This window comes from Eucyclogobius newberryi, unplaced genomic scaffold, assembly GCF_026437365.1.
Source record: "Eucyclogobius newberryi isolate DKJ021-1_F unplaced genomic scaffold, fEucNew1.0.hap1 SCAF_3, whole genome shotgun sequence".
Classification (NCBI taxonomy): Eukaryota; Metazoa; Chordata; class Actinopteri; order Gobiiformes; family Gobiidae; genus Eucyclogobius; species Eucyclogobius newberryi.
Window position 1 is genome coordinate 36,857,863 of NW_027315945.1, and position 27,592 is coordinate 36,885,454.

The 27,592-nt window shown below is 48.1% G+C and overlaps 1 protein-coding gene across 4 annotated transcripts in view; it reads left to right on the plus strand.

The window, feature by feature from the left end:
- The window catches only part of grik2 (glutamate receptor, ionotropic, kainate 2), a 472,281-nt gene that overhangs the window by 165,489 nt on the left and 279,200 nt on the right, over positions 1-27,592 (plus strand). For all 4 annotated transcript variants that reach the window (XM_072460039.1, XM_072460040.1, XM_072460041.1 and 1 more), the window contains exons 2-3: positions 6,227-6,394; positions 9,257-9,514. In XM_072460039.1, the coding sequence (XP_072316140.1) occupies positions 6,227-6,394; positions 9,257-9,514 (426 nt within the window). The remainder of the gene's footprint in view (positions 1-6,226; positions 6,395-9,256; positions 9,515-27,592) is intronic.

The following is a 27,592-nucleotide window of genomic DNA, read 5'->3' on the forward strand; positions in this document are numbered from 1 at the left end:
CCAATGAGGCTCGTCCTCTTCACATCGAGTTCTTTGCTTCCGGCTCGAGGTTCAGGCTTCCCACGGTGAGAAGCAACAGACGCAAGAACTCTCTTTTTATCCCTGCGGCTATTTCTATTTTAAATGCTGCTCAGGCTGGGAATCCTGTACTTACTTTTCAAACCGACCCTGTTGTTGGTGGATTTGTACTTGTTTTAGGTTTGTGTAAATGTTTCTTGTGTCTTTGTTAATCTCTTTGGAAGCAAATCGAATCGTACCATTTGGCAACACGAATAAAGTCAAAGATAAACAGTGATATTATAGAGGGGAGTGTTTTGTTTTATGATGTAGGAGGAGATTATGGCTCATAGAGGACAAAGTGTGTTCCTAAACTTTCACCGTGATCATTTCCATAAACTATAACCCCGTGCTTAAACTTTTAATAATCAATCATGGCAATTCTCGCCATCCAGCGTTATCCATTGTTTTCGGACCGTTTAAAAATGAGGAACGTTGCCGTGGCGTCCATAACAGGAAATGGCAAACAGAGATGGATCTCCACAAGGCGAGGTACGGTTAATGAAGCGTCCACAGCGATACGTGAACTAAAACCATGGTCAAATGTAAATGAAACTCTGAACTTAAGAACTATGAACTATGGGCCTCAGAACTCCTGCCACGGGCACAGTAGATACATTTGGAATGTGCTTTTGGCGGCAGGAGAAAAGGCCATCGATTCGGAACGGCACAGACATCTCCAACGATCAAGGACTGGACTGACATCATGGCAGACATTAAACAAATGGGAATAAATGACATTCGGACTTAAATTTGTTTATGTTGGCTGATCTGTCTGTGATTTTGTTTTTTTTGTTCTGTGTTTTATGTCTTAATGTTTAAAAAAATAAAATAAATTAAAAAAATAAATTAAAAAAATACAATAAAAATGAATGATTAAAAAAATAAATACAATAAAACAAGTACAAAAAATTACAAATAAAAATGTAAATAAATAAATACATAAAAAATAAACAAAACAAAACACAATTTAAAAAAATCAAACGTAAGCGCGTAACATAAGTGGATAAACTGCGTGGTCACTACCAGCATCTTTGTCACCCTAGAGTCATTAAACTTAGAGCCTCCAAACTATCATATTCCACACGCCCTTTTTGCTAACGCCTAATTGTCTGTTACTCTTTAGCGGCGCAAAATGTCGGTGACCGTGATGCATTGGATCTTTTAACGCGGCCGGCACGTACAAAGAGCGAATGCAACGTTATGTTTCCCGCGGCGCCGGGGGCAGAGCCGTTTTAATGGACTAAGCTGTGGTCATTATGAGACAGGCCGGTCGTTAGCGGCGAGTGTGTTTGCCGGGAGTCGCATGTCCTTGAGCCAAAGAGCACGGGCTTTATTCAGCCACGACACGCCCGCTCCGGAGCCCGACGCCGTGGACCTGTCGTGGAAGGATGCGGCGGGAGAAAGCGAGGCGCGGTCGTGTAGGTGGATCGTACACGGCAATAAAGGAATATCTGTGCAAAAAGGTTCTAGTTCCCACTTTCTTTTAGCTCATTGTCATCTTAGCTTTGGAATGTCCTGTTGTAGTAACACGTAATGTTTCTGTAGTTGCAGAAATATCAAAAGAAATTGAAGCTTACGGAGCCATTCTCACATCGATCCGGACGCGATTCATCAAATTCAGTTCCAAACATGAAGGAGCTTTATGACAAGATGTTACTAATTACAATGTTGATGACAATAGTGCGCTAATCCATCTGAAATGTGCTAAAACGGACCTGTAAAAGTCGTTATTACCGTCTAAGTATCACACAAAAGGTGAACGAATTGCAGCATTTAGGTTCATCGAAGCTCGACTTGACAAGAGACGACGTTACACGCTAAAAAAAAGTGCACCAATCATCAGGAACGAGATAAAACATGGCTATGATGAGTTAGCCGTGTAATATAACACCCAACAGTAAGATACAAAGAGACGATCAAAGACAAGAATGCGATCAAAGAGCTCAAGATCAAGAAGACAATTCGTGTTAAAGATCAGTTCTTATTATAGACAATATTCCTTTACTCGTATGTCCCATTTCCTTCATGGATTTCAAAATACTCAGCTCTTTTAACTCGTGAATAAACTGAGGTGACTTTCCCATTCCTGTTGTTAAAACATTTCACCGAATCAACGTTTCACATGTGTTTTTTTTAGTCTGAAAACGACTGCGTTATGGACAGAGCTGCTTTACCGCCGTCGTGCAACTCTCAATATTTAAAATGGGGGAAAACGAGCGGGGTATTTACTCTCCGAAGCGCGACTGCTGCGCTCCAGTCGAAAGATTTTATTTGCATTAAGCGCCATCATCCCTTTCCCTCTCCAAACTCAGGTACCGAAGACGCGGCGAGCTAATTTCCTTAACGCGCTCGAGCTCAACGAGGCTCCGCGAAAGACGCTCCACTCGGGCCTAAAGTGTGCTCATAAACCACGAGCGTCAATCAAAGCGAGTGGGTTCGTCCCCCCCCGGCCCCCGTCGTCCACCTCGTCCCCCCCACCACGAGGACATCTCCAATGCGGTTAACACGAGAGGCTGGAGCGTTCGTTGCCTTTATCGTTGCGCTTCTTCATTTGGATGAAAGTGGCAGCTGGAACAGGGTTGTTTTGATGTAATTACGCCCCGCCCGTGCTCAGCTCGACCCCCGCCCCTGCTCGACTCGACCCCCGCCCGTGCTCGACTCGACCCCCGCCCGTGCTCAGTTCGACCCCCCGCGCCCGTGACGCCGGGAGCCTCGGAGAGACGGCTGCCGCTGCGGGGGGGAACATTCTGCGAGCCGAAACGATGAAGACGCGATTCAGCCGTGACTTTTAACGCAAGTGGATACAATCCCAGGGACGCGGATAAAGGACACGTATCACGCAACATTTAGCCATTATCATGACATTGTTCCCTCGTAAAAAGAAAAAAAAAAGCCCCCGCGGTTGTGTTTAGCTTCATTCATGGTTGTTTCATCACCCCAGTTTGCAAAGTCCTCTCCCTCTGGGCCGCAGAAAACACCGGGTTTCAGATTTAAAGGTATCATCACCGGACTCAAGCATTTCTCACAGCAAAATCACGTTTATCACAACTGCGTGCTTACATTAGCGTGTCCGGTGCACGCTAACCACATTTAGTGCCGTTTTGCGATAATTATTGATGTAGAAGCAAGTAACTCTGGCAATAGAGCTCCCCCTGCAGCACTTTTGTGGAAATGCATTGTCAGAAAATAGACGCAAAAGCATTATAATACAGTATAATTATTTGCAAAAACATTTAACGTCGCTAAATGTCTGAAAGAGCGAGGGTTTCTCAGGAGAGTCGTCTCCGGGTCGATGTCGGCAAACGTTGCAAGACTAGTTTTTCCGCCCAGAGACAGCAGGGGGCGACGACGGACACTTCAAACGCCCCCGACAACCATCACGGGGACGGTAGTTCAATGCAATGAGCTGCTCCTTCTTCTCATGCTGTCACTGTGTGAGGCAGGGCACTGTGTGAGGCAGGGCACTGTGTGAGGCAGGGCACTGTGTGAGGCAGGGCACTGTGTGGGGCGGGGCACTGTGTGGGGCGGGGCTCTGTGTGGGGCGGGGCACTGTGTGAGGCAGGGCACTGTGTGAGGCAGGGCACTGTGTGAGGCAGGGCACTGTGTGGGGCGGGGCACTGTGTGAGGCAGGGCACTGTGTGAGGCAGGGCACTGTGTGAGGCAGGGCACTGTGTGGGGCGGGGCACTGTGTGGGGCGGGGCTCTGTGTGGGGCGGGGCACTGTGTGAGGCAGGGCACTGTGTGAGGCAGGGCACTGTGTGAGGCAGGGCACTGTGTGGGGCGGGGCACTGTGTGAGGCAGGGCACTGTGTGAGGCAGGGCACTGTGTGAGGCAGGGCACTGTGTGGGCCGGGGCACTGTGTGAGGCAGGGCACTGTGTGAGGCAGGGCACTGTGTGAGGCAGGGCACTGTGTGGGGCGGGGCACTGTGTGAGGCAGGGCACAGTGTGGGCCGGGGCACTGTGTGAGGCAGGGCACTGTGTGAGGCAGGGCACTGTGTGAGGCAGGGCACTGTGTGGGGCGGGGCACTGTGTGAGGCAGGGCACTGTGTGGGCCGGGGCACTGTGTGAGGCAGGGCACTGTGTGAGGCAGGGCACTGTGTGAGGCAGGGCACTGTGTGGGGCGGGGCACTGTGTGAGGCAGGGCACTGTGTGAGGCGGGGCACTGTGTGAGGCAGGGCACTGTGTGGGGCGGGGCACTGTGTGAGGCAGGGCACTGTGTGAGGCGGGGCACTGTGTGGGCCGGGGCACTGTGTGGGGCGGGGCACTGTGTGAGGCGGGGCACTGTGTGGGCCGGGGCACTGTGTGGGCCGGGGCACTGTGTGGGGCGGGGCACTGTGTGGGGCGGGGCACTGTGTGGGCCGGGGCACTGGGTGGGGCGGGGCACTGTGTGAGGCAGGGCACTGTGTGAGGCAGGGCACTGTGTGAGGCAGGGCACTGTGTGGGGCGGGGCTCTGTGTGGGGTGGGGCACTGTGTGGGGCGGGGCACTGTGTGAGGCAGGGCACTGTGTGAGGCAGGGCACTGTGTGGGGCGGGGCTCTGTGTGGGGTGGGGCACTGTGTGGGGCGGGGCACTGTGTGAGGCAGGGCACTGTGTGAGGCGGGGCACTGTGTGGGCCGGGGCACTGTGTGAGGCGGGGCACTGTGTGAGGCAGAGCACTGTGTGGGGCGGGGCTCTATGTGGGGCGGGGCACTGTGTGGGGCGGGGCACTGTGTGAGGCAGGGCACTGTGTGAGGCGGGGCACTGTGTGGGGCGGGGCTCTGTGTGGGGCGGGGCACTGTGTGGGGCGGGGCACTGTGTGAGGCAGGGCACTGTGTGAGGCGGGGCACTGTGTGGGCCGGGGCTCTGTGTGGGGCGGGGCACTGTGTGGGGCGGGGCACTGTGTGGGGCGGGGCACTGTGTGGGGCGGGGCACTGTGTGGGGCGGGGCTCTGTGTGGGGCGGGGCACATGAAAGTGTAACCTCTGTACAGCAGATGAGATGGAATTATTGTACAATTATAGAAAAGCAAACTTTATTTAAGTCTGGACAAAGTACTTGTTGTAACTGATTTTGTCATTTGTAAATAGTCTTGCTCCAGAGATTCAGAAGTGTAATCCCACGGTGTCACCATAAGGGGCGCTGCGAACTGTGACTGTAGACTAGCTATTCAACATAAGGCCCGGGGGCCAAATCAGGCCCTCCAGGTGATTTAACCCGGCCCACAACCCATCATCCAAATAAAACATTAAAAAAATAATCTTGTTTACTGCTTTAATTCTGGATTATCATTCATTTAAACCTGGTTTGGTCTTAGTTAGTCCTTGTTCAGACCTGGTTGGTCTTAGTTTAATTCTGGTTCAGTTCTGGAGGGGCAGTTTGGACAAAACAATGTGGGTAAAGCATTTTGTGTGTTTTTTCTCACAAAAATAATCCATCAGCAGTTATTTTATTGTAGTAAAATCGACTTGAAACAGCGTTTGGGATATTTTGTGCTACCCAGACTTTTGTCACGGTGTCGTGTTGTGCACCTCTGGCCCAGAGGCTTTGGCCCTTCAACAAATCTGGCCCTCTGGAAAATGAAATTGAACAGCCCTGCCATAGCCCATAAAGAGTGTGCCTGTAAAAGGCCCACAGAGCTGGACCACTAAAGCCTCACAGAGCTGGACCACTAAAGCCTCACAGAGCTGGACCACTAAAGCCTCACAGAGCTGGACCACTAAAGCCTCACAGAGCTGGACCACTAAAGCCTCACAGAGCTGGACCACTAAAGCCTCACAGAGCTGGACCACTAAAGCCTCACAGAGCTGGACCACTAAAGCCTCACAGAGCTGGACCACTAAAGCCTCACAGAGCTGGACCACTAAAGCCTCACAGAGCTGGACCACTAAAGCCTCACAGAGCTGGACAGAAGTGGCTGCAGTTAAATCCAGCCTGTGAAAAACTAAAGCCGTTGTAAATAAACACGTCGTACTGTGCTGCGTGTTGTACGAATGTTTCTGCTTTTGTCTGTTCAACGTCCTTTGGCTCGATGGCCCGTGGACCTAATGGCCCAATGGACCTGGCATCGGTCACTATTTTACATGTGGCAATGCTCGGCTCCGTCCATTTCAAAATAAACGATGGCTAAAGTGAACGTAATTCGTCCTGAATGGTCCTAAAAGCCCCTCCCTCTCTCTCTCTCTCTGACAGGAGGCATCTTCGAGTCGGTGGAGAGCGGCCCGTCCGGAGCAGAGGAGCTCGCCTTCAAATTCGCTCTGAACACAATCAACAGGAACCGGACGCTGCTGCCCAACACCACGCTCACCTACGACATTCAGAGGATAAACATCTACGACAGCTTCGAGGCCTCCAGGAAAGGTGAGCAACCGAAAAGTCCACGTCCAACTCGACCCACAAACGATCGCGTGTGTAGATGTTTGACGTTCGCTTTTGAGCCGCGGCGGCATTTTAGCAAAGTATAGCAAGCAGCAGATTCCGCAGATTTTAGTGTTGTTAATGTTGAAAAGAAATGGCTCTGTGTCACTTTTAAACCCAAACTGTAGATCTGGAGTCTGGAGAAGGCACAGTCTGTGAACTAAAGCCAAACCCAGTGGCTGTTAGTAAGTTATAGATATATTTTGTATACAGTAGAGACAATATGAGCACGTGTCAAGTGTCATAATAGTCTAATGTTGGAGTGTGGACTTAAAAACACAGAGGAGCTTCAACGAGAACCACAAAGGAAGCTACACTCAACTTTAACACGTCACAGTAACATGGGGAAATGGTGAAAGTATAATTTTACTGCACTGTTTACACATCATAACACTAGCCATGTCCGCTTAAAGGAATTCACTGCCTTGGCGATGGCGTCGCTATGGAGATTACCAACAGCACAGTGGCAACTCAGTTTTGATAGTTGATATAACGAATTGAAATAACGAAGTTGATTTTCTTTTAATCGCCGTCACGCCAAAGAGAAATGGATTTGAAATTAACCCCGCCCACTTTGAAAATCCAGCCAATCGCGGCGCAGCAGTCCGACAGCCCTATCGGTCGTTTCCTTCTCCCGCTCCAGGGACAAGGACAAACGTCATTCTTTACTGGGTTTGGATTGGAACTGGGATTAATCAAATCGGCGTGAAATAAAGACGCAGGACAGATGTGCCCCGTCGCCACGAGTAACTGCCATGTAATCACGATAATTGCCACTCGCCGCGCCGCTTCCCGTTGTCCTATCACCGTGTCGTTCGTGCTCCAGGTAGGATTCGGAGGAGGAAACTCTTAATACGTTCCGTGTCTGTTTTGCATAGTGTAGCGCCATCAGCTGGCCAGGCGTCGTCGGGGCAACCCTCCCGGAGCTCGGACTGCCCCGCGCTCTATGCGACTCCCTGTCCTCGTAAACAAGCTCTCGTATAATGTCGCCGCTTCGATTGTGACAATTATAATCAGCGCCGGAGAAACGGCCTCGCGCTCCCAACGTAAACACTGAGAATTGATTGGTTCTAGGTAATGACTCCCCCCCCCGTCCCTCCCCCGTCCCTCTCCCCCTCCCCCCGCCCTCTGGGACAGCAAATAAAGCGCCATCATCTATCAGTTTTCTCTGAGCTCCAGCCTGACATTTGGAGTCTCTTATCAATTACCGGCCATTATATCCTGTCTGCATGATTTAGCCGCCTCGCCCATATCAAATAACATGATTAGAGCGAGCTGCCGGGGCTCCGCGCGCACGTCTGAAGACGTGTCGGCGAGTCTTTGCACGTGCGACCGCTGCAAACAAGCCGCCGGTGACCTCCACGACACTTTACATTAGCGCTAACGAGATGCGGCGTACGTAATTAGCGCCAGTGTCGGAGACGGATAACTTTGAACGGGGCGTTTTGAAGCGTTCCTTTCGTTCTAAACTTTTTTTTTTTACCGCACGAATTTTGAGAAAACGGCTGTTGCGATCGAATGTTCGGTTTCGGCGGCGGCACGGGGCTTCACAAAACGGCTGATGAAGCAACAAACGCAGGAGCAAATGTCCCGTCCCGTGAAACTCCTGCGAGCAAAAACATCAAACTCCGACGGCGTCGGTGGCTTCATCCGCTCGTCTTCGTGGAGCTCACTTTCACCATTATGTTTGTCCGTTGCCGGGGCCCTCTTTACCGTTTCCAGGGGCTGCGGTGGAAATTGAGCGTTAGCGGGTTAAACTGGCACATTTAAAGAAGCGTTTGATTGATGTGCCTTGTCCCTGTTCAGATAAATAGATAAAAGGGACATGGATACGTTAAATGTCAAACTGTGCGACGTTCCAGGCAAAAGCTATGGATGGACCACCGGAGAAGTTACATATGGAACTTTTTTTTTATATATATGAAAAGTAGTTTGCGTGTGTTTTGTTATAGAAATACAGAAGTCCTCAGATGGATACTTGTTACAATGATAAAAAAGACTGGGGTGCTCAAAAGCCTGAGTACTTTAAAGTATGTATGTAAAGCAATTTCTGAGAAGTACTTTGTATGTTGGTGTGGGACAATTTCATAACACTCTCATTAAGTTTATTTGAATGTGTTAAGGTTTGTCTAAATAGTCTAATACCCTTATTTGAACGTTTACAACCAGGGATGTCACGATTTTAATATTTGCGTTACGATTATTGTGAGGAAAAAACATCACAATATGACGATTATTCACGATTATTAGCGATTATTGATGTTTAATTTTCTTTCATTCCTGGGGTTTAACATGTTCCTCAAGTTTGTGACCGGCTTTGTGAAATTGAAATTAAATGTGACAAAACCACCAGATATTAAAGTTCTTTATAGTTAGGTCTATTTTTTGGGCTGTTTATTGAACAAAAAATAGTTAACCGTATTTTTCGGAGTATGAGTCGCACCAGCCAAAAAAATTTAATAGAGAAGAAAAAAACATATATAAGTCGCACTGGAGTATAAGTATATAAGTATAAATATAAGTATAAGTCACACCCCGGCCAAAACTATGAGACTTATAGTCCTGAAAATACGGTAATTTTGCTTCTAAAATGGTCACATTATTATTTTTCGATTCGTACAATTATATTGACCTGAATAATCACGATGATCGATAAACTGAATGATCTCGACGTTATTTCCAACATAACGTTTTAATCAGATCTTTTTGTAATCATACTGAACAGCTGCATGTCTTCATAATCTTATCTGAAGCTGGATGTACCGCCCACATGCACTGCTGACCTCTTCCTTCTCCTCCGTCCAGCGTGTGACCAGCTCTCCCTGGGCGTGGCCGCCATCTTCGGCCCCTCCCACAGCTCCTCGGCTAACGCGGTGCAGTCCATCTGCAACGCGCTGGGGGTCCCTCACATCCAGACCAAGTGGAAGCACCAGGTCTCGGACAACCGCGACGTCTTCTACGTGAGCCTGTACCCGGACTTCTCCTCGCTCAGCCGCGCCATCCTCGACCTCGTGCACTTCTTCAAGTGGAAGACCGTGACCGTGGTCTACGACGACAGCACCGGTAAGAGGGTTTTGTGGCACCTATAACTGCAGGTGGGCACCGGTAAGAGGGCTTTGTGGCACCTTTACCTGCAGGTGGGCACCAGTTAGAGGTCTTTGTGGCACCTATAACTGCAGGTGGGCACCGGTAAGAGAGCTGTGTGGCACCTTTACCTGCAGGTGGGCACCAGTTAGAGGGTTTTGTGGCACCTATAACTGCAGGTGGGCACCGGTAAGAGGGCTTTGTGGCACCTTTACCTGCAGGTGGGCACCAGTTAGAGGGCTTTGTGGCACCTATAACTGCAGGTGGGCACCGGTAAGAGGGCTTTTTGGCACCTATAACTGCAGGTGGGCACCGGTAAAGAGGGCTTTGTGGCACCTTTACCTGCAGGTGGGCACCAGTTAGAGGGCTTTGTGGCACCTTTACCTGCAGGTGGGCACCAGTTAGAGGGCTTTGTGGCACCTATAACTGCAGGTGGGCACCGGTAAGAGGGCTTTGTGGCACCTATAACTGCAGGTGGGCACCAGTTAGAGGGCTTTGTGGCACCTATAACTGCAGGTGGGCACCGGTAAGAGAGCTTTGTGGCACCTTTACCTGCAGGTGGGCACCGGTAAGAGGGCTTTGTGACACCTTTACCTGCAGGTGAGCACCAGTTAGAGGGCTTTCTGGCACCTTTACCTCCAGGTGGGCACCAGTTAGAGGGCTTTGTGGCACCTTTACCTGCAGGTGGGCACCGGTAAGAGAGCTTTGTGGCACCTATAACTGCAGGTGGGCACCGGTAAGAGAGCTTTGTGGCACCTTTACCTGCAGGTGGGCACCAGTTAGAGGGCTTTGTGGCACCTATAACTGCAGGTGGGCACCGGTAAAAGGGCTTTGTGGCACCTATAACTGCAGGTGGGCACCAGTTAGAGGGCTTTGTGGCACCTATAACTGCAGGTGGGCACCGGTAAGAGGGCTTTGTGGCACCTATAACTGCAGGTGGGCACCGGTAAGAGAGCTTTGTGGCACCTTTACCTGCAGGTGAGCACCAGTTAGAGGGCTTTCTGGCACCTTTACCTCCAGGTGGGCACCAGTTAGAGGGCTTTGTGGCACCTTTACCTGCAGGTGGGCACCGGTAAGAGGGCTTTGTGGCATCTATAACTGCAGGTGGGCACCAGTAAGAGGGCTTTCTGGCACCTTTACCTCCAGGTGGGCACCAGTTAGAGGGCTTTGTGGCACCTTTACCTGCAGGTGGGCACCAGTTAGAGGGCTTTGTGGCACCTATAACTGCATGTGGGCACCGGTAAGAGGGCTTTGTGGCACCTATAACTGCAGGTGGGCACCAGTAAGAGGGCTTTCTGGCACCTTTACCTCCAGGTGGGCACCAGTTAGAGGGCTTTGTGGCACCTTTACCTGCAGGTGGGCACCAGTTAGAGGGCTTTGTGGCACCTATAACTGCATGTGGGCACCGGTAAGAGGGCTTTGTGGCACCTATAACTGCAGGTGGGCACCGGTAAGAGGGCTTTGTGGCACCTATAACTGCAGGTGGGCACCGGTAAGAGAGCTTTGTGGCACCTTTACCTGCAGGTGAGCACCAGTTAGAGGGCTTTCTGGCACCTTTACCTCCAGGTGGGCACCAGTTAGAGGGCTTTGTGGCACCTTTACCTGCAGGTGGGCACCGGTAAGAGGGCTTTGTGGCACCTAACACTGCAGGTGGGCACCAGTAAGAGGGCTTTCCGGCACCTTTACCTCCAGGTGGGCACCAGTTAGAGGGCTTTGTGGCACCTTTACCTGCAGGTGGGCACCAGTTAGAGGGCTTTGTGGCACCTATAACTGCATGTGGGCACCGGTAAGAGGGCTTTGTGGCACCTATAACTGCAGGTGGGCACCAGTAAGAGGGCTTTCTGGCACCTTTACCTCCAGGTGGGCACCAGTTAGAGGGCTTTGTGGCACCTTTACCTGCAGGTGGGCACTAGTTAGAGGGCTTTGTGGCACCTATAACTGCATGTGGGCACCGGTAAGAGGGCTTTGTGGCACCTATAACTGCAGGTGGGCACCGGTAAGAGGGCTTTGTGGCACCTATAACTGCAGGTGGGCACCGGTAAGAGGGCTTTGATTTTATCGGTCCTTGTGAAGAAAAACGTTTGGGATCGCAGCTCTACAGACCCGGAAAAGCTGCATTCAAATCACAATTTAAGCAAATATTACAGTATATTTACCACTTCTGCAGCCTTCCTCAGACGTGTCTCTGGTGTTACCGTTTCCCTACTATAAGAATCCTACAAACTATTAAAAACGCCACGAATGTATGAACCTAATCGTGCTAATCGTGTTTGCCTCGTGTCTGGACGCACAGTTCATGTTGATACAGTTTGAAATATCGATGGTCCAGTGTAGGAGCGTCTTTATTGTGATTCCAGAGCGACTTAGTCTGTTTTTAATGGTCAGAGTGTAACGTGAGTAATTGAGCGGACTGTTTTCCCACAGTCAACTTCCTGGTTCGCTGGTTGACAAAGGGCTAGTCTACTTCCTGGTTCAGTGGTTGACAGAGACGGTCAACTTCCTGGTTCAGTGGTTGACAAAGGCCTGGTCTACTTCCTGGTTCAGTAGTTGACAGAGATTGTCTATTTCCTGGTTCAGTGGTTGAAAAAGTGCCAGTCTACTTCCTGGTTCAGTGGTTGACAGAGATTGTCTACTTCCTGGTTCAGTGATTGACAAAGGCCCAGTCTACTTCCTGGTTCGGTGGTTGACAAAGGCCTGGTCTACTTCCTGGTTCAGTGGTTGACAAAGGGCCGGTCTACTTCCTGGTTCAGTGGTTGACAAATATGGTCTACTTCCTGGTTCAGTGGTTGACAAAGTGCCAGTCTACTTCCTGGTTCAGTGGTTGACGAAGTGCCGGTCTACTTCCTGGTTCAGTGGTTGACGAAGTGCCGGTCTACTTCCTGGTTCACTGGTTGACAAAGGGCTAGTCTACTTCCTGGTTCAGTGGTTGACAGAGATTGTCTACTTCCTGGTTCAGTGGTTGACAAAGGCCCAGTCTACTTCCTGGTTCAGTGGTTGACAGAGACGGTCAACTTCCTGGTTCAGTGGTTGACAAAGGCCCGGTCTACTTCCTGGTTCGGTGGTTGACAAAGGCCTGGTCTACTTCCTGGTTCAGTGGTGGACAGAGATGGTCTATTTCCTGGTTCAGTGGTTGAAAAAGTGCCAGTCTACTTCCTGGTTCAGTGGTTGACAGAGATTGTCTACTTCCTGGTTCAGTGGTTGACAAAGGCCCAGTCTACTTCCTGGTTCGGTGGTTGACAAAGGCCTGGTCTACTTCCTGGTTCAGTGGTTGACAAAGGGCCGGTCTACTTCCTGGTTCAGTGGTTGACAGATATGGTCTACTTCCTGGTTCAGTGGTTGACAAAGTGCCGTCTACTTCCTGGTCCAGTGGTTGACAGATCATCAAATCAAATCAATTTATTTTTGTAAGGCCCAAAATCACAACAACAGTTGCCTCTGAGGGCCACAGGGAGAAATGAATCAACAATGTCTGTGGTGGCGATGAAGTCAGACAATGTCTGTGGTGGCGAGGGACGATGTCCCAGGGTCCTCTGTCCTTAGACTCTCCTTCTCGGCCAGGAAAAACTACAAAAAAAACCTCTTTGGGAAAAAAGCGTAGAAACCTGGAGGAGTTCCAGTGAAGGAGAGATCCGACTCTCACAGACGGACAGACGGAGACGAGGAGACTGGAGCTGGACCCACTCTTCAGGCAGAAGAGGGACCGTCTGAGTCGAGCTGGACCCACTCTTCAGGCAGAAGAGGGACCGTCTGAGTCGAGCTGGACCCACTCTTCAGGCAGAAGAGGGACCGTCGGAGGCGAGCTGGACCCACTCTTCAGGCAGACGAGGGACCGTCGGAGGCGAGCTGGACCCACTCTTCAGGCAGATGAGGGACCGACTGAGGCGAACTGGACCCACTCTTCAGGCAGAAGAGGGACCGTCTGAGTCGAGCTGGACCCACTCTTCAGGCAGATGAGGGACCGTCTGAGTCGAGCTGGACCCACTCTTCAGGCAGAAGAGGGACTGTCTGAGTCGAGCTGGACCCACTCTTCAGGCAGATGAGGGACCGACTGAGGCGAACTGGACCCACTCTTCAGGCAGAAGAGGGACCGTCTGAGTCGAGCTGGACCCACTCTTCAGGCAGAAGAGGGACCGTCTGAGTCGAGCTGGACCCACTCTTCAGGCAGATGAGGGACCGTCGGGGGCGAGCTGGACCCACTCCTCAGGCAGATGAGGGACCGTCGGGGGCGAGCTGGACCCACTCCTCAGGCAGATGAGGGACCGTCCACACAGGGCAGGGACCACTTCACCAGGGGAGGGGCATCTGGGTCCACAGGTCCTCAGAAGTGAGAGAAAGAAAAGAAGGCGGTGAACAGTTTGCAAGTGGAATCAAAAAATAAATATTGTTTGATAGCATAAGTAATCAGAAGAAGAGGATAGTGCTCAAGCTGTCATACTTCCCCCAGCATAGTTACTCCTAGGGCAGCGTAGCTAAAGCTGTGGGTTTATCTTTATGTTCCTAACTAGTCTGACCATAAGCGATTTCGAAGAGGAACGTTTTAAGCCTGGACTTAAATGAAGAGACTGTGTCAGCATATTTAACATGGGTCGGGAGCTGATTCCATAACACAGGAGCTTGGTAGCTAAACGCTCTACCTCCTACAGTACTTTTAGAGACTCTTGGCACCACCAGAAGGCCAGCATTCTGAGAGCGAAGAGCTCTGTTTGGATGATATGGTTCTATAGCATCTTTGAGGTAGGATGGGGCCATGTCATTTATGGCTTTGTAGGTCAAGAGTAGAATTTTGAATTTGATTCTAAACTCGACAGGAGCCAGTGAAGAGACTTCAGCACTGGCGTAATGTGCTCTCTTCTTTTTGTTCCTGTTAGTAATCTTGCTGCTGCATTTTGAACCAGTTGAAAGCTTTTTATGGAGCTTTTAGGACACGCTGCAAGCAGGGAGTTACAGTAGTCTAATCTAGTCGTTACAAATGCATGGATAAGTTTTTCGGCATCACTTTTAGGCAGGATTCTTCTGATTTTGGCGATGTTGCGCAAATGGAAATAGGCTGTTTTACAAGCTTGATTTATATGAGCTTTAAATGAGAGCTCCCGGTCAAATAAGACTCCAAGGTTTCTTACAGTAGAACTGGAGGCTACACTGACATTGTCCAGTGTGACTATCTGCTCAGATAGAGCGTCTCGTAGATGCTTAGGGCCAAGCACAATGACCTCGGTTTTTTCAGGGTTAAGAAGCAGGTAGTTTAGTGTCATCCAGGTTTTTATCTCCTTCACACAAGTACTAAGTCTGTCTACTTGATCGCTCTGATCAGGTTTCATTGATAAATACAGCTGAGTGTCATCTGCAGAGCAGTGGAAGTTAATGTCATGCTTTCTGATAATGTTGCCTAATGGCAGCATATAAAGAGTAAACAGAATTGGACCGAGTACCGAACCCTGTGGCACACCGTAAATTACTTTAGAGCTTGGTGAGGAGCTCTGGTTTACATTAACAAATTGGAACCTATCAGATAGATAGGATTTAAACCAGCTGAGGGCTGTTCCTCCAACACCTACATCACATTCTAACCTCTGCAGTAGAATGTTGTGGTCGATGGTGTCAAACGCTGCGCTGAGGTCCAACAGAACCAGGATTGAGACCAGTCCATCGTCAGCGGCTAATAACAAATCATTTGTGACTTTAACTAGTGCAGTTTCAGTGCTGTGGTGGGCTCTGAACCCTGACTGGAAAACTTCAAATAAGTTATTGTCCTGCAGGTGGCGACAAAGCTGTTTTACTACAACTTTTTCAAGGATTTTAGAGACGAAGGGAAGATTTGAAATAGGTCTGTAGTTTACCAATAGGTCGGGATCTAGATTAGGCTTTTTCAGAAGAGGTTTAATGACTGCATGTTTGAAGGACTGTGGAACATAGCCACTTTCGAGTGAAGTATTTATTATATTAAGAATAGGGTCTATAATTAGGGGAAGAATGTCTTTGAGGAGTCTGCTTGGAATGGGGTCTAGGACACAAGTTGAGCTTTTAGAGGACATAATGGCTGAAGTTATCTCTGCTTGATCAACAGCTGTGAACCTTTCTAGGTTTACAGGTGGATTTATATGGGACGTCAGATATGGTCTACTTCCTGGTCCAGTGGTTGACAAAGTGCCAGTCTACTTCCTGGTCCAGTGGGTGACAAAGTGCCGGTCTACTTCCTGGTAGAGTGGCTGACAAAATGCCGGTTTACTTCCTGGTCCAGTGGTTGACAAAGTGCCGGTCTACTTCCTGGTTCAGTGGTTGACAAAGTGCCGGTCTACTTCCTGGTTCAGTGGTTGACAGAGATGGTCTACTTCCTGGTCCAGTGGTTGACAAAGTGCCGGTCTACTTCCTGGTTCAGTGGTTGACAAAGTGCCAGTCTACTTCCTGGTTCAGTGGTTGACAGAGGCCCGGTCTACTTCCTGGTTCAGTGGTTGACAAAGGGCCGGTCTACTTCCTGGTTCAGTAGTTGACAGAGATGGTCTACTTCCTGGTTCAGTAGTTGACAGAGATGGTCTACTTCCTGGTCCAGTGGTTGACAAAGTGCCGGTCTACTTCCTGGTCAGTGCTTCTCACACAGAGCTGTGGACGACTTCCCAGAATGCCTCTCTGTGAAACACACACACTGGTCGTTTTCCTCTTGAGACTTTGGCTTTAAATGTCAGCTCATTGTCTTAATGTCAGCCGCACTTTGGATAAAATATGATAAATTACGGCCTATCAAAAACGCTCTGGAGGCTGTAGAATGAAAGAGGAAGAGAGAGCGTTAAGACAAGTACAAAAGGCCACTCCACCATTTGTCCACACAATTTATACATAGACTCTTAAAATGACTCGTTTTGAGTAGATTTAAATGCTTATGGGGCATAAAATACTGTTTCAAGGCACATCTTACTTGTTTATAAGTAAAAGCTACAAGTAAATCAATTAAATAGATAAAAAATAAACACATTTTTCAATCCTTAACTCCATTGGCTTGAAGTAAGAAGTAATATATTGGAAAAAAGTCAGAAATCAAAGTAAAATAATCCATATTTCACCACCGTCACTGGTCAAAACATCTGAAATTAAGCTTATTATCCTGAAATAAGAGGAGCATATGAGCAAAACGACTGAAAAAGTGCAATAACAGGCGATGTAAAAGTATGTCCCTGTTCTTTTGGCTTAAATGTTATGTATTGTGCGTTGATTAAAGTATGCGGTTGAGGTTTAAATACTTGTTCCCTTCAGTTGTAATATACGTGTGCTCCCAGCAGCCTGTACTTTTCACGCTTGGACACTCAGCAGCCGGTCGCTTCTCATTCTCCCTCCGAGCGGCGCACTCACTGCACAGAATCCAGACGTGCTCCATTGTCAAAATACCATTAAATTTGTATCACTCTGAGACGTATAGGCCGACTCGGAACAAGACAAAAGGTGAGCGAAACCCGACGCCGAGGACAAGCCCGACACAGGCGCGGCGTCTTCCCGGATCCGTGTAATTCCTCATCCTTTTGCTGCCGTGCAGAAAGTAACAAGGATGAATGTTTAATGCCCTTCCTGGTGCGGCAGGGAATGTAAGGTTTGTGCCAGAGAACGTCCCGAGCTTTGTGTCAGTTTGCGGCGGGTGCATAATTCATGTCGGGGGCGTGCCTGTGCGAGGTCGGAGGGACACGGGGTCGGAGGGGGACGCGGGGTCGGAGGGGGACGTGGGGTCGGAAGGGGGCCCTGGGTCGGAGGGGGACGCGGGGTCGGAGGGGGACGCGGGGTCCTCGTTGCCCCGGTCCTCGTTACCCTGTTGTGTCGGAGCGGGTCGGAGGGGCCCGGGAGCCTCCGTTGTTCGGGGTCGGGGGGCGAGTCCGGGGACACACACGAGCTTCTGCGCGGGACACGGGCCGTGACGGGGCGGATCTGCGCGGTGGCGAGGCGGCAAACGGGCTGAAGGGCACGACTAAAGTAAAAGTACAATTGGCAAGAAATGCCAAAAGTACAACTGAAACTCCTTTACCTGAGTTAAAGTACTAAAGTGTTCCATCGTTAATGTACTCCAGGATAAACATGCAGGTGATGGGACGTTACTATTTGAATCCAGTGAATTATTGGCTTTATGATGAATCAATTAGAATAAATTTGATCTAAATTAAGTTGTAAAAAGGTATTTGTTTGAAGATGATGGACGTATTATAGAGATTTTCTACATTTCATCTTGTCGCAATTATGACATTTCTATAAGAATAAAGCCTGTGTGACTTTTATCAGGAGCAAATCATCCTCGTTAAAGTGCCTATGACAGGTTTTTATGATTTTTAAATTTTGACTTTATTTGGTGTATTTATACCTACTAATCGAGCAGGTATTTGTGGAGAAAAAGTAGAAAAATCTGTAGAAAATAACAGGAAGTGACATCACACCAGGACATTATTTGACCCCTAAACAATAATTCAACAAAATAAAATTACTCTTGTACAATATACTATACTTATTCTATTCTTATTTGTCAAAAATAAAAAGACAATGGATGTATTTTGACCCTTTGGTTGCAAGCTCATTCCCTACTGTGATGTCATCAATTAAAAACAGGAAGTACAATTATAAACCTAAAAAAATTAGCTATTCTGAGATAACATTTTTATAAAGCTTTTAATTATTTGTCTTTTTTTTGTTATTTTTTACGTTTAAGACAGTTCAAATAAGGTACAACACTTTATTTGTGTTCTGTCCACATACTGTTGCTGAGCCCAGTTTGTTTTTCTGTCTGCATCCAATTGATTTTTATATTGATTATATTAGATCCATATTTACAACTAGCAAAAAGTAAAATAATGATGGTTTTACTTTATGTACCAGGGCAAAAGCATAATGTGTCTTCTTCACGTGTCCTTAAAAGGCGCTGTAAAGTGAATGAAACATTACTATTACAAAACAACCAGCACACCTCATGCGCCGTTTATTCGCACGTTTTAATTTCGATTAATCCTTTCGTCTGTCCTCAAACTGCAAAACTGATGACTCTTCTGTCCCGCGAACGACCCGCAGTCCGCGTAAATCCTCGAACCTCGCGGCGCCGTGGCAGCGAATCGACGTTCTTCCCCTCCGCGTTTGTTCCCCGGCGCGGCGATTTCCGGCGTCGACCACTGGGATCGATGCCTCCGATCACCCCCCTCGCCTCCGTTAAGTCGGCCTTAAAAGGTTCGCTCGCGGGGTTAATGGGGGCGTCGGCGATCGGAAACGAGACGGCTGTTGGCGGTTCGCGAGGTGACCCTCGCGGCGCTGTAGGACGTAATGTAGACGAGCGGTCGGCGCGGAAACTCTACCCGACCACGGCAGAGGACACGTATATTTAGGCGCGGCGGGGACAGGACTATGGATCAGGCCCTTTACTGTAAATAAGAAGAAAGGTGCGTGTGAAGGTTACAGTCGTCACCGTGGGAGGAAGAAACGAGAAAAGGTTTACACGACGCGCCGACACGCAGATAGTCCCAGCGCGTGATCGGACAGAATGAGGAGGTTTGCGGTTTGTTTTGTTGCCGTACGTCTTATTTCTTGCGGGAATGAAGCTTGAGCGTTGTCAGAAACCTGGATGGACCTGGATGGACCTGGATGTGGTGGAACAGGAAGTCCTCTTAAAGCTTTTCTTTTGATGTTCTTTTGAATTCCGTGTTGAGTGTGAAAAGAGCTGACAAACGAACAAATGAAACTTTCTAATTGGCAATTATCACCAGTGTTTATATATAATCCAAACATAATGTAACTCTCTCTTTGCAACAGCAGAGATATATTCTATACTCGCTCATCGTGTGTTTTATTGATTCCGTTCACAGTCACATTCAGCTGCCACATTTGCCCTGGGGCAGACTGCGGGCTGTGACTGTCATTCTTCTTCATCTTCTTCTGCTTTATCCGGGGCCGGGTCGCGGGGGCAGCAGTCTAAGCAGGGACTCCCAGACCTCCTCCTCCCCAGACACTTCCTCCTGTTCCTCCGGGGGGTCCCGAGGCGTTCCCAGGCCAGCCGAGAGACATAGTCCCTCCAGCTTTGCCTTTCGGCTCAGCTCCCTCTTTACCACAACAGTCCCACTCAGCTCCTTCCAGATCCAACTGTCGATCTCACGCTCCATCCTTCCCTCACTCGTGAACAAGACCCCGAGATACTTGAACTCCTCCACTTGGGGCAAGGACTCCCCACCCACCTGAAGAGGGCAAGGAATCCCCACCCACCCGGAGAGGGCAAGGACTCCCCACCCACCTGGATAGGGCAAGGACCCCCCCACCCATCTGGAGAGAGCAAGGACCCCCCACCCACCTGGAGAGGGCAAGGACCCCCCACCCACCTGGATAGGGCAAGGACACCCCCACCCACCCGGAGAGGGCAAGGACCCCCCACCCACCCGGAGAGGGCAAGGACCCCCCACCCACCTGGAGAGCGCAAGGACTCCCCACCCACCTGGAGAGGGCAAGGACTCCCCACCCACCCGGAGAGGGCAAGGACCCCCCACCCACCTGGAGAGCGCAAGGACCCCCCACCCACCCGGAGAGGGCAAGGACTCCCCACCCACCCGGAGAGGGCAAGGACCCCCCACCCACCTGGAGAGGGCAAGGACTCCCCACCCACCTGGAGAGAGCAAGGACCCCCCACCCACCTGGAGAGGGCAAGGACCCCCCCACCCACCTGGAGAGGGCAAGGACCCCCCACCCACCTGGAGAGGGCAAGGACCCCCCCACCCACCTGGAGAGGGCAAGGACTCCCCACCCACCTGGAGAGGGCAAGGACCCCCCCACCCACCTGGAGAGAGCAAGGACCCCCCACCCACCAGGAGAGGGCAAGGACCCCCCACCCACCTGGAGAGCGCAAGGACCCCCCCACCCACCTGGAGAGCGCAAGGACTCCCCACCCACCTGGAGAGGGCAAGGACTCCCCACCCACCTGGAGAGGGCAAGGACCCCCCCACCCACCTGGAGAGAGCAAAGACCCCCCACCCACCAGGAGAGGGCAAGGACCCCCCACCCACCTGGAGAGCGCAAGGACACCCCACCCACCTGGAGAGAGCAAGGACTCCCCACCCACCTGGAGAGGGCAAGGACCCCCACACCCACCTGGAGAGAGCAAGGACCCCCACCCACCTGGAAAGGGCAAGGACCCCACCACCCACCTGGAGAGGGCAAGGACTCCCCACCCACCTGGAGAGGGCAAGGACCCCCACCCACCTGGAGAGGGCAAGGACCCCCCCACCCACCTGGAGAGGGCAAGGACCCCCCGCCCACCTGGAGAGGGCAAGGACCCCCCGCCCACCCGGAGAGGGCAAGACAGTGAATAAATAAATGATAATTCATCATAATATAATCTCAAAGCACCACCACCCTTCGAGCACCACCAATAATTCACTCTCACCACATTCATACGAGGAATTGTGGGTAAAGTGTCTTGCCAAAGGTCGCCCGTCCCTCAAGAGTGATGAAAGAATAGCACGTGTATTCAGCTCTACACAATATAAAATACCTGCATTAAAATGTAGTTGATCACATAATCTGTTATGGCCCAATCAGAGTATTGTTTTCTGAATACTTGTGATACTTTTGCGTTATATTAGGGTGTAACACAAACACGACACATGATTGAAACAGCTCTATGTTGTTTCATTGTTTATCATGCATTTATTTCTCTATGTTTTATCCTCTTTTGGTTTCCAGTCACTTCGTGCAGTTTGAATTCTAAACGACACGATGGAGTACCACCCTGTCATCCTTTTTTACTCCGAAACGCATCGAACGAACGAGCGACTGAACCAGAACACGGCTCAAACGCACTTTTCTGAACGCGTATGCTCGGTACGTTTACTTACTCCCAAACGTTTCATCGTTTTCGCCTTCCGTGCAGGTTCCAGTTTCATCTAGAGTAAAAATAGGCGTCATTACGGGTCCTTTCCCTCCCTTCCTCCCCTTTCACCCGCACATTTCCCTCACATCATTTTGCCGTATGCCTCCCTCGTGTCCAGCTGCTGTTTTAAACCATGTCCCGCTTTCAGGCCGATGTCACTCGTAAAGGCCCTGCGACTCCGCCTCCCCCCCTCGCTCTCCTTCAGCACCTCGCAGGGAGCAAACAGGTCCATCAATACCTTTAATGATCGCCTCGGTTTTATAATGGTGCGAGCAAGGCCGCGTGCATCAGCGTGGGGGGAACCTGTCGCCGCCATCGCCGCCGCTGCTGCTGCTGCTGCTGCTCGGCTTTGATTAGGTCATCAGGGAGGATGTTCAAAGCGCCATAAGAGCAGGTGGTTTTCTCGTCCCCGTTCCGGCGCTGGTGACTCATTCCAATGCGGCAGCTGGGGTTTTAAAAGCATGCATTTGCCGAGGGAACTGGCGTGTAATCTGCGGCCTACTGTACCGGGCCGGCCAAAAGGGCGTCGGGCGACGGATGGACGTGCGGCGCTGTCAGGGCTGGTAATGATACGGCGAGAGACGCGGGGGAAATGGGCTGTGCGGCTGTGAAACGCTCAGGAGGTGTGTGCAGCGTCCGAGAGTCCGTCGCACACAAAGAACTGCGTTAACAGACAAAGGGCGATTTCACTCAAAACTTCGAATGTAACCTTTAAAATGATGTGGTGTCATCTTTTTGCAATTTATTTTAATTCAAAGTGGACATGTTCTGCGTTCTCGTTTTGTTTCTTTTGGTCTTTATTGATGCTTTTGGTCATTTTGGTATTAGTCGTTCACATTTTTCTAACCTAAAATAATGTCAGCATTTGGAAAACACAAACTACACTTCCGTTAGCAGCGGGAATGGACAAAATAAGCCCTTGAACGTGCATGCTATGCTAATAATGCTATGCTAATAATGCTATGCTAACAATGCTATGTCAACAACGCTAAACCAACAATGCTGTGCTGACAATGCTTTGTTAACAATGCTATGCTAATAATGCTATGCTAACAATGCTATGTCAACAACGCTAAGCCAACAACGCTGTGCTGACAATGCTATTCTAATGATGCTATGCCAAAAACACTATCCCAACAACGCTATGCTAATAATGCTATACTTATAATGCTATGCTAATAATGCTATGCTAATAATGCTATGCCAACAACGCTGTGCTAACAATGCTATGCGGACAATGCCATGCTAACAATGCTATGCTATTAATGTTATGCTAATAATGCTATGCTAACAAAGCTATGCTGATAATGCTATGCCAACAACGCTGTGCTGACAATGCTATGCTAATAATGCTATGCCAAAAACACTATGCCAACAACGCTATGCTAACAATGCTATGCTAATAATCCTATACTAATAATGCTATGCTAATAATGCTATGCCAACAACGCTGTGCTAACAATGCTATGCTGACAATGCCATGCTAACAATGCTATGCTAATAATGCCATGCTAATAATGCAATGCTAATAATGCAGTTTGAATGAATCAGAATCAGTCCGGTGAGCTTAAAAAACTGCGCAGGATAAATCTGGATTTTTACCCATGATGCAACAGTCCAGACGGAGTGATTTGTGACGCTCAGAGAAGACGCACTCATAAATCAAGCCAACAACGTCAGGTTTGTTTTCGATGAGGGAAGAGCGATGTCGCACGGCTAAAAGCTCCAAAAAAGTGTATTTACGAAACAGCCTTCACAGAGCGGAACACTTTGCTCCATAAAGGACTTTTCATTTGTCGTTTTTTTGCCTCGGACTGTTTTCAGGAGCCCTTGGAATACTTTACACGTCCCGCACACTCAAGAGGACACTCAAAAGACTCATTACGACGTCTCTGATTGAAGTAACAAGCTCGATAAAACGACACGCTATTTATATTGAGGAAAGAACACACAGAAAATTATGATGGATGAGTTTAAAATCACCATGTGGTCTTTGCGATATGAACAAAAAACATCTCAAACTATTCAGGAAAGACAGAATGTTAAATTGAAATGATCAAACGTATTAGTACTAGTATCTAGTTTTGAGCTTTGGAAGTAGCTAAATACATGACTGCGTTTAAAAACTCTTTCATGACTGGAATATTAGCAATAATCCGGTATTAAACACCAATAACCCTTTGTTTTTAAAAGCCCTAACATGACCCTTTTCCCCACCTGAACATCCGCTCACGTATTCTCAGACGCGCAGGGTTTATCGCCATCAAAGGGAAAGTTCGTTTGTGTTCTGAGCATGTTCCATGTGCAGCAGATCTGGGTCTTTGGAGTTCCAGGAACTCTGAACGCGTGAAAACCCAAACGCTGCAGTTGGCGAGGAGGAAGCTGCTCGCCTTCATCCCGAGCGTGAGGTGGACGACACTCCGGACCGTTCACCGCCGCCGCTGCTGTCGCTGTCTTTGGAAACAGTTACTCTTCATTTGGAGCAGTTACTCTTCATTTTGAGCAGTTACTCTTCATTTGGAGCAGTTACTCTTCATTTGGTGCAGTTACTCTTCATTTGGAGCAGTTACTCTTCATTTGGTGCAGTTACTCTTTCGTATGGTGCAGTTACAGTTACTCTTCATTTGGTGCAGTTACTCTTCATTTGGAGCAGTTACTCTTCATTTGGAGCAGTTACTCTTCATTTGGAGCAGTTACTCTTCATTTGGTGCAGTTACTCTTTCGTATGGTGCAGTTACAGTTACTCTTCATTTGGAGCAGTTACTCTTCATTTGGAGCAGTTACTCTTCATTTGGAGCAGTTACTCTTCATTTGGAGCAGTTACTCTTTCATATGGTGCAGTTACAGTTACTCTTCATTTGGTCTTCATTTTGTGCAGTTACTCTTCATTTGGTGCAGTTACAGTTACTCTTCATTTGGAGCAGTTACTCTTCATTTGGTGCAGTTACTCTTCATTTGGTGCAGTTACTCTTTCATATGGTGCAGTTACTGTTACTCTTCATTCGGTGCAGTTACTCTTTCATATGGTGCAGTTAAAGTTACTCTTCATTTGGTGCAGTTACTCTTCATTTGGAGCAGTTACTCTTCATTTGGAGCAGTTACTCTTCATTTGGTGCAGTTACTCTTTCATATGGTGCAGTTACTCTTCATTTGGTGCAGTTACTCTTCATTTGGAGCAGTTACTCTTCATTTGGTGCAGTTACTCTTTCATATGGTGCAGTTACAGTTACTCTTCATTTGGCACAGTTACTCTTCATTTGGTGCAGTTACTCTTTCATATGGTGCAGTTACAGTTACTCTTCATTTGGTGCAGTTACTCTTTCATATGGTGCAGTTACAGTTACTCTTCATTTGGTGCAGTTACTCTTCATTTGGAGCAGTTACTCTTCATTTGGAGCAGTTACTCTTCATTTGGAGCAGTTACTCTTCATTTGGTGCAGTTACTCTTTCATATGGTGCAGTTACAGTTACTCTTCATTTGGTGCAGTTACTCTTCATTTGGTGCAGTTACAGTTACTCTTCATTCGGTGCAGTTACTCTTTCATATGGTGCAGTTACAGTTACTCTTCATTTGGTGCAGTTACTCTTTCATATGGTGCAGTTACAGTTACTCTTCATTCGGTGCAGTTACTCTTTCATATGGTGCAGTTACTGTTACTCTTCATTCGGTGCAGTTACTCTTTCATATGGTGCAGTTACAGTTACTCTTCATTTGGTGCAGTTACTCTTTCATATGGTGCAGTTACAGTTACTCTTCATTTGGTGCAGTTACTCTTCATTTGGCACAGTTACTCTTCATTTGGTCCAGTTACTCTTTCATATGGTGCAGTTACAGTTACTCTTCATTTGGCGCAGTTACTCTTCATATGGTGCAGTTACAGTTACTCTTCATTTGGTGCAGTTACTCTTCATTTGGAGCAGTTACTCTTCATTTGGAGCAGTTACTCTTTCATATGGTGCAGTTACAGTTACTCTTCATTTGGTCTTCATTTTGTGCAGTTACTCTTCATTTGGTGCAGTTACTCTTTCATATGGTGCAGTTACAGTTACTCTTCATTTGGTGCAGTTACTCTTTCATATGGTGCAGTTACAGTTACTCTTCATTTGGTGCAGTTACTCTTCATATGGTGCAGTTACAGTTACTCTTCATTTGGCGCAGTTACTCTTCATATGGTGCAGTTACAGTTACTCTTCATATGGTGCAGTTACAGTTACTCTTCATTTGGTGCAGTTACAGTTACTCTTCATTTGGTGCAGTTACTCTTTCATATGGTACAGTTACTCTTTCATATGGTGCAGTTACTCTTTCATATGGTGCAGTTACAGTTACTCTTTCATATGGTGCAGTTACTCTTTCATATGGTGCAGTTACTCTTTCATATGGTGCAGTTACTCTTTCATATGGTGCAGTTACTCTTCATATGGTGCAGTTACAGTTACTCTTCATATGGTGCAGTTACAGTTACTCTTCATATGGTGCAGTTACTCTTCATTTGGAGCAGTTACTCTTCATTTGGAGCAGTTACTCTTCATTTGGTGCAGTTACTCTTCATTTGGAGCAGTTACTCTTCATTTGGAGCAGTTACTCTTCATTTGGTGCAGTTACTCTTTCATATGGTGCAGTTACAGTTACTCTTCATTTGGTGCAGTTACTCTTTCATATGGTGCAGTTACAGTTACTCTTCATATGGTGCAGTTACAGTTACTCTTCATTTGGCGCAGTTACTCTTTCATATGGTGCAGTTACAGTTACTCTTCATTTGGTGCAGTTACTCTTTCATATGGTGCAGTTACAGTTACTCTTCATTTGGTGCAGTTACTCTTCATATGGTGCAGTTACAGTTACTCTTCATTTGGCGCAGTTACTCTTCATATGGTGCAGTTACAGTTACTCTTCATTTGGTGCAGTTACTCTTTCATATGGTACAGTTACTCTTTCATATGGTGCAGTTACTCTTTCATATGGTGCAGTTACAGTTACTCTTTCATATGGTGCAGTTACTCTTTCATATGGTGCAGTTACTCTTTCATATGGTGCAGTTACTCTTTCATATGGTGCAGTTACTCTTTCATATGGTGCAGTTACTCTTTCATATGGTGCAGTTACAGTTACTCTTCATATGGTGCAGTTACAGTTACTCTTCATATGGTGCCGTTACAGTTACTCTTCATTTGGAGCAGTTACTCTTCATTTGGAGCAGTTACTCTTTCATATGGTGCAGTTACAGTTACTCTTCATTTGGTCTTCATTTTGTGCAGTTACTCTTCATTTGGTGCAGTTACAGTTACTCTTCATTTGGAGCAGTTACTCTTCATTTGGTGCAGTTACTCTTCATTTGGTGCAGTTACTCTTTCATATGGTGCAGTTACAGTTACTCTTCATTTGGTGCAGTTACTCTTCATTTGGAGCAGTTACTCTTCATTTGGAGCAGTTACTCTTCATTTGGTGCAGTTACTCTTTCATATGGTGCAGTTACAGTTACTCTTCATTTGGTGCAGTTACTCTTCATTTGGAGCAGTTACTCTTCATTTGGAGCAGTTACTCTTCATTTGGTGCAGTTACTCTTTCATATGGTGCAGTTACTCTTCATTTGGTGCAGTTACTCTTTCATATGGTGCAGTTACAGTTACTCTTCATTTGGTGCAGTTACTCTTTCATATGGTGCAGTTACAGTTACTCTTCATTTGGTGCAGTTACTCTTCATTTGGAGCAGTTACTCTTCATTTGGAGCAGTTACTCTTCATTTGGTGCAGTTACTCTTTCATATGGTGCAGTTACAGTTACTCTTCATTTGGTGCAGTTACTCTTCATTCGGTGCAGTTACTCTTTCATATGGTGCAGTTACAGTTACTCTTCATTTGGTGCAGTTACTCTTTCATATGGTGCAGTTACAGTTACTCTTCATTTGGTGCAGTTACTCTTCATTTGGCACAGTTACTCTTCATTTGGTGCAGTTACTCTTTCATATGGTGCAGTTACAGTTACTCTTCATTTGGCGCAGTTACTCTTCATATGGTGCAGTTACAGTTACTCTTCATTTGGTGCAGTTACTCTTCATTTGGAGCAGTTACTCTTCATTTGGAGCAGTTACTCTTCATTTGGTGCAGTTACTCTTCATTTGGAGCAGTTACTCTTCATTTGGTGCAGTTACTCTTTCGTATGGTGCAGTTACAGTTACTCTTCATTTGGT